General features: G+C 39.7%; 1 protein-coding gene across 1 annotated transcript in view; it reads right to left on the bottom strand.

Moving 5' to 3' along the window:
- ARHGAP42 (Rho GTPase activating protein 42) overlaps nucleotides 1-7968 on the bottom strand; it is a 392107-nt gene that overhangs the window by 244681 nt on the left and 139458 nt on the right. Inside the window, exon 3 of the mRNA XM_007938080.1 lies at nucleotides 3697-3758. Coding sequence (XP_007936271.1) covers nucleotides 3697-3758 — 62 coding nt within the window. The remainder of the gene's footprint in view (nucleotides 1-3696; nucleotides 3759-7968) is intronic.

The following is a 7968-nucleotide window of genomic DNA, read 5'->3' as shown; positions in this document are numbered from 1 at the left end:
AATTTTCTCTGTCGTTTTCTTTTTCTCTTTCTGTTCTGGAATTCTGATGACACATAGGGTATACTTTTTGATGGTATCCTACATGAACCTTAGCCTTTCTTCATTTTGTTTTGATCAGTTTTTTTTTGTTTGTTTTTTTTGATTGATCACTTTCCAAAGAAGTAATGAGGTATTTGCCTTCAATCTCACTAATTCTGTCTTTCATAGATTCAATTCTGCTTCTTTGCCCATTCAATGTCTTATCTATTTCTGAAAATTTAGTACGAACCTTCTGGGTTTCTGTAGGTAGATTTTGTATCATTTCTAATTTTTCATTTATTTTGTCATTTTGTTCTTGTATTGTTTTTCAAAATTATTGTAGGGTTTTCTCTGTGTTTTCCTCAATTTTGTCAGTGTTTTCCTTGATCTGTCTCTCAATTTGTGAAGATACCTAAAATAATTCTTTTGAATTCCTTATCAGGGAGTTCCAATTCTGCGTCTTCCTCAGGGATGTGTTTTGGGTCTGTATCCTGGTCCCTTGTTTCTCCTGCTTTATCTTGCTTCATTGTGTGGACTGTGATGCTCTGTTGTCTCTGGGGCACTATGATGTTTTTGTGTTTATATTTAATTGGTCATTGCATGTTGTAGTGACTTGCCCACGGTTTTTGTTTTCTTTGTTTTGTTTGTATGTTATCTACACAAGCAGGGTACTGTGCTGTGCTCCTCTATTCACTAGTTGACAGCACTTATACACTCATTACCTGTCTCCTTTCTTGTTGTCAGCCTCTTGTATGTCCCTGCCAACTTTGGCAAACAGAGCCTATTCTTCGCTCCTTGGAATCTGAATGTAAAGGCTATCACTCTAAAATCCAAAATGGTTTCCACTTGTGAAGATTCAAAATGGCTGTACTTTAAATATCCAAAATGGCCACTGCTTATAAATATTCAAAATGGGTGCACCCTTAGTCACTTTAAATATCCAAAATTGCTGCCACTTGCAAACATCCAAAATGGCTGTGTCCTTGGTCACTCCATATATCCAAAATGGCTGCTGTGTGTAAATAATCAAAATGGGTGCACCCTCTGGACAGCGGAAAGTCAGCAGCTCAGGTTGTCTGCCTCCTTGCTGTTTCCCTTCCTAGTCATAGGCCACCAGTGCAGTCATCCCTGCAGCCCTTGTTGACCAGGGCTGATCTTTAGGTCAATTCTCAGGTTTCAACACCACTTGGAAATAGGCTATTGCTCCCGTCAGAGTAGCTGACAGTCTGCAGCTCTGACTGTCTCTGTACTCACTGTTTTCATTCAGGTTTTTCTACTAGTTGGTGCGTAATCCACTTCTGTATAGTTCCTGTCAAAGCTTAGGGCTCCAGGATTATCTTCTGTATCTTTATCAATTGGTTTTTCTTTTCTTTGTTGAAGAAGGTCTGTGTTGCTTGTCTGTCTATTCCTCCATCTTACCAGAAGTCCCTTGTGTCCTTCTTATCTATGTATTCCTGTCTGTCCAACTTTCCCTCTATGCACATGCTGCCCTTCTGATGTCTCACGGTTGATTGATTTAAGTGGTGCATCTCCCTAGCATAGGTGGATAAATGTCCCTGGGGTAGGTCTTCTGCTTATAGGCCTTTCTACTGTTTGCCTGAGAGCTAATCCATAGAAGTGAGTCTAGTTTCATGCCCAAAGGATAGATCTGGGGCCATAGTCTCAGGGATTTCACCAGTCTCTATCCGACCGATAATTCTGGTCATTTTTGTGGTTTTTGTTCCACATTTTTCCTCCAACTCTATATAGGATCTCCCATTTTGATCCCTTCTCGAGTGGTTGTCATTGGAAGCTGGGCACCACCTAGTTCTGGTCTCAGGTCATGAAGACTGAGGTTCCCATGGTCCATCATAACCTTGGACTAATTGTTTCCATGACTTTGATTTTCTTCAGTCTTGTTTGTTCCAGATGAGAAGAGACCAATAATTGCACTTTAGATGACTGCTCAAAACCTTTTAAGACCCCAGTTGCTACTCACCAAGGTAGGATGTTCAAGAAGACTTTTATGTACTATGTTGTGCCAACCAAGCTTGATGTCCCCTGAGACCATGGTCCTGATCCCCCATGTCCAGTGACTCATTCCCTCAAGGTGGTTGGTTGTCACTGTGAAGCTACTCCAAACTTGTCCCCTGTTACTTCTATAATGTATATGGATATTTTTGTACCACAAATACACATGTAAGAATATCAATAGAGATGTTGATTTAAAACAAGTTTGTAACTGCAATGTAGGGAATTGCTTGGTATGGTGTTGCTACCCATGGTGTCTGTGACTCTCACAAGATGACTTGGTGGGAATATGCAAATGTGAAGTGCTTATGGCCCACCAAAGGAACTGGATAGCTTACTAATAAAGTAAATAAGGTGAATGGCACCCTTGTGGGGGAGGGACCATGCAAATAAGGTATATGGACCCCTAATATGGGGATTGGCCAATTTTACCATTTTGCTAGGCTTAAAATGAGCTATCCCAGAGGCAGAAATGGAGGATCTCACTACCATCTGGAAAAAAAAGCCAGAAGTGGAATGTATCCTTTGGACTGAAGATCCCTGCACTGAACCTCCTTGATCCAGGAGACAGAGAGCTGTGACATCGGAGATAGCAAGAAATGACAAGAAACAGCCGGAGAGAAATGGGGGCAGCAGAGGCAGCAGAAACAAGAGAATGGCACCAGACAGAGCAGTGGGCTTCCTGGCCCATGGAGCAAGAAAGCTGAGTGCCTTTGGACAGGAAGTCTGCTGGCAGAGTTGGATGTCGCTAGGCATTTATCCCTGGAACTAGACTTGCTGACCGAGGGAGCAAGAAAGCTGAATGCCCCCAGGCAGGAGGCTTGCTGGCAGAGTCAGATACCTTTGGCACTTACTGGTAGAACTAAAAGAACTTTGTAACACTTTCTAGAGCAGGGCAGAGGCCAAGAGGCTATGAGGCCTAGAGGTCAAAGGCCAGAGAAAGATCTGCCTGAAGACATGGTTGAGAAAAGGCTGTCCTGATTGAAGTACCGTATCTTGAGTTGTTCCTGATCTGAATTGTAATTTGTTACTTCCCTAACAAACCCCATAATCATGAGTACTGCCTTTGAGTGCTATGTGGCCACTGCAAAGAATAACTCAGCAAAGAAGTAGTGCTGTGGGAGAGATGGGTGGTGTCAAGATTGGTATGAAAGATGGAGGATGGAGACATGTGAGTCCTCTGCCTTACAGGAATCAGCCTTGGGCTATTGATCTTGATCCTCCTCCCCCTTTGTAAAGTTAGACACCTAACTTAAATGTCCCCTTTTCAAAAAAGTGTCCTGTTAATACTAGGGCAAAGTTACTGTTCTCTCCATGAACTGTCTTTAACACTTGAAACATGTCTTTATTTTAACACTAAGGTTATTCAGAAGGTTGCTCAATTAGCATGGATTCCTAAATGGTGGTGTTGTTCAGTATCCTTAATTCTAATAAACATTCTGAGCAGGCCAGATGAGTGTAATTTACATCTGAACAGATGAAATAAATGATCAAATGGTATATTTAATTAGTAATACTTGAGAATCACACTAACAAATGTTTTCTGTAGCATTTACTACATATATCAAATAGTTAGGTCTATATGCCTAAGTCTAATTCAGAAGTCCATTCTTTCTTACAGTATGTCTAAATAAAACACTATTCTTAAGAATTAGAAAGCAGACTTACCAGTCTTCTCCTTTCTTCTTCTACTGCAATGAGTAGCCTTGCAAATTCTTTTAATGACTGAGCTATGTAAGGGATAAATTTTAAAAAAAATCATTAATCTCTTTTTATATTGTTAATATTTAATTACAAACCAAACCAAATCAAACCGATTGAGTCTATTCCCACTCATAGCAACCCTATAGGACAGAGTAGAACTGCTCCCTAGGGTTTCCAAAGCTATAAATTTACAGAAGCAGACTGCCACTTCTTTCTTCCATGAAGTTCCTAGTGCTTTTGAACTACCAGTCTTTCAGTTGGCAGGCAAGCACTTTAACCACTGTGCCATATGACTCATTTAATTACATTGTTGTTGTTGTTATGTGCCATCGAGTCGGACCCGACTCATAGTGACCCCTCCTTGGGTTTCCGAGGCTTATCACTATGGAAGTAGATTGCCCCATCTTCCTTCCTAGGAGTGGCTGGTGGATTTGAACTGCCAGCCTTCTGGTTAGCAGTCAAGTACCTTAGCCACTATGCTACATAGGAAAAAATATTATAGTAAAACTAGTTACACTGATTTGTATATATTACATACTATAGACTCGTATTTTTACAACCATAAAACAGTTTATACTATAAGATTTCAATGACTAACAGCTATATATGTAGAGTTGTATGTATGCGTGCACACTGAAAATTGAAATTTAGCGGGTACGAAGTATAACTTTTTTTCTTCAGATATACTAGGGAAAATGCTTGGACATAATTGGTCCAAGGGAATAGTGGACCATGTGAACCTCAGGGTCCAGGACCCTGAGACCAGAAGAACTACATGTGCTTGGCTACTACTGCCAACCACTCTGAAATGAGTCACAATAGGAGACCCTGAATAGAGTGGGAGAAAAATGTAGAGCAAATCTCAAAATAACAAACACACCAGGCTCACTGGTCTGACAGAGACTGGTAGAACCACTGAGATTATGGCCTTTAGTCACTTTTCAGGCCTGGAACTGAACTCACTCCCCTGGCTCAACTTTCAGCCAAATAATAGACAAGCCTATGAAGTGAACACTAACATCAGCGAGGTTAAGCACTCCTTAGAACAATCAACCATAAGAGATCAAAAAAGCAGCATTTGCCCAAGGGTAAAGCTCACAAGGCAGGAATAGATAGGAAAGAAAGATAAAGGAAAATGATAACCATAGGGAAGAAGTGGGAAGAATGCTGTTAAACTATGAGGAACTCAGATTGCAATCAATGTCACAAAACACCATGTGTACAAACTCTTTGCATGGAAAAACAATTTACTCAATAAACTTTCACTCAAATCACAGTAAAAGCATGATAAAATAAAATAAAACAAAAATTTAGGGGAAATATAGTTTACTTATCTAATACATAAAACTTACATTTAACAAATCATTAATAAAATATTGGTATAATTTCTAAATGTTCTTGTTGTTGTTATGTGCCATCAAGTTGGACCAACTCATAGCGACCTCTCCTTGGGTTTCTGAGGCAGTATCGCTACCGAAGTAGATTGCCCAAGCTTTCTCTGGAGGAGTGGCTGCCAGAAGCCTGGCAGTTCAAACCCACCAGCCACTCCTTGGAAGGAAGACTGAGCAATCTATTGTAGAGATACCGCCTCGGAAATCTGAGGAGCGGTCACTATGAGTCGGACCTCATAAGTAATAAAAAGTATTTTTTTTAATCTGTAAAAAGCAATACATTTAGCACTATTTAGATGTACATAGTATCAGTCAGGGGAGCTCTGGTGGTATAGTGCCTAAGGCATCTGAAGACTGGGCAATCTACTTCCATAGTGATACTGCCTTGGAAACCCAAGGAGGGGTCGCTATGAGTAGGTTCTGACTCCACCGCATTGAGTTTGGTTGGAGTAGCAGTAAGTAATGCTAGGTCTGCCACTGAGTTTCAGAAGCTCAACAGGCATAGATGTTTGAAAAGACTGTATTCTGAAATGATCAAGGTTACTACCACTGCAAGGACCTTTGTTTGAACTTTGCTATTCACAAGATGGTTCCAAGCACCCACAGTGTCAGCACTGTTAAAAATACAGACTCTACACACACACACACACACACACACACACAGACACACACACCATCTGCATTTTAACAAGATCCTCAGGTGATTCTTGAGCACAGTAAAGGTGAGAAGCACTGTTTTAGAAACTATCTACACCTCCACTGGAGTGGTTTAATAAGACTACCATAGGAAAAATCATCTAAACAAGAAAAAACAAAAGGAAAAGTATCAAATATTCAGAAACAATGGGAAAACCAACTAAAAATATGTAAATAAATAAGTGGGTAGTTATAATAGCATATGCAACAAAAAGAGTGATTTTCATCTGCATCAATTTCTGTTCCAAATTCTTAATACGGATTATTAAGTAAAGTTGGAATGTTTAGGAGTTCGAAATTTAGATTACAAAAATAGCAAAACAAAACAAATAAGGTGAATGGAGAATTTATTTTTATTTAAGTTATGAGCTTTCTGTTTCATGTCCTTATTCTTTGGTTAGCCACATCTTCCTTTATTCATATTAATATTGAAAACAATCTGTGAGACCAGTGGTCTAAAGACTGCAGTATAAAGCCTGGAAATGGAGGTATGCTGTTTTTCTTAGCTGTCTGTCATTGAGTCAATGATGAAACACATGTATGAGAGGAAAACAAAAATTCAAGATTCTCATCAACAAAACTTGATGAAGGAAAAGAAACAATTGTTTTCAACAATGTACAGTTGCAATCTGGGACTTTTTTTCCCCTCTTTTCAGAACTACTAGGCTTACATTAACTAGTTGTTGTCATTGTTATTTGCCATCAAGTCGGCCACGACTCCTAGCGACCCCTCCTTGGGTTTCTGAGACAGTTATCAATATGGAAGTAGGATTGCCCAATCTTCCTTCCAAGGAGTGGCTGGTGGGTTTGACTAAGCTGGTGTGAAATGCTATCCCTATGACTAGTTCATATAACATTTTATTCAGTTATCATAACAGAAATCAGTGGATTAGTTGGAAGTCTTAGGTTGATCTGATAAATACATTAATGGCCAAGAATAGGTATAAATTAAAATAAATAGTTTAGAAATATGACATTTGAATTTCTGCAACAATACAACTACTGGTGCAACAATATGAATACATCCCAATTTTCATTAAGTTGAACAGGAACACATTTGAAAAATATAAATTAGATTTTAACTGGAGTGTATAATAGCATTATTATAGTTTTTCTTTCAATAAAGAACACATTCTATCCTCACTCTAGTAGCTAATCTCACTATCACTGAAGATTTCTGATGAGCCTGAAGAGGAAAATAAATTTTAGCTGGTATAAAGGAATGCTAATATGCCTACAAAGAAAGAAGATAAGAGCGAGTCAGTCTTAGCAATAAAATTGAAAGTAGCAGATACTCCTAAAGTTGAAGATGTAAGAGGAGATAAAACCAGGAAGATTAGTTGATGGTGTTTACAAGAAGCACTTTAACCCTAGATTTCTAAGCCAATACTTCCCAACTTTTTTTCCACATCATGACATACATAGAAAATGCTCTTTGTTCCATACACTGGAGAACCTAAGAAGCTGTTTTCATCTACTCCAGATATGGCATGGCTGCAGAAGCTGAAGGGAACTATCTCAACAGGTGAATCACATAGGGATATAGAAACACACATTTGAGAAATTTAGTGCCAAATGACCACCACCCCAACAGATGCCTACTCTGCTACCACCCCAAGGGAAGACTTCAATTTACTCTTGCAAGTGTCAACAAAATTCTTGATTCGAGAACATCAGGAATGCCTGTGGATAGGTGGGTGGGGGGAAGTAGGAAGGCTGGGCAATCTACTTCCATAGTGATACCACCTCGGAAACCCAAGGAGGGGTCGTTATGAGTCAGGTCTGACTCGATGGCATATAACAACAACACATACTGAAGGTGAACAGGCATAATTAGGGCCTTCAGGGACCATACTGGAAGATTTCTGTAGAAAATTGGACAGACTGTTTCTGGCAGTTCAAACCCAGCAGCCACTCCTCAGAAGGAAGATGGCAATCTACTTCTGTAGTGATACTGCCTCGGAAACCCAAGAAGGGGTCGCTATGAGTCGGGTCTGACTCAAGGGCACATAACAACAAGAAGTTCAAGAACACCGAATTGCGGAGTTCCAGCAAGATGGAGGACTAGGCAGAAAGACTGCACAGACCTTCTTCAACAAAGAAAAGGGAATCCAATTAACACAGACACAGAAGATAATCTTGGACCCCT

Source organism: Orycteropus afer, unplaced genomic scaffold, assembly GCF_000298275.1.
Source record: "Orycteropus afer afer isolate SDZICR_OR568_19922 unplaced genomic scaffold, OryAfe1.0 scaffold00047, whole genome shotgun sequence".
Classification (NCBI taxonomy): Eukaryota; Metazoa; Chordata; class Mammalia; order Tubulidentata; family Orycteropodidae; genus Orycteropus; species Orycteropus afer.
This window is presented reverse-complemented; position numbering and strand designations above follow the sequence as displayed.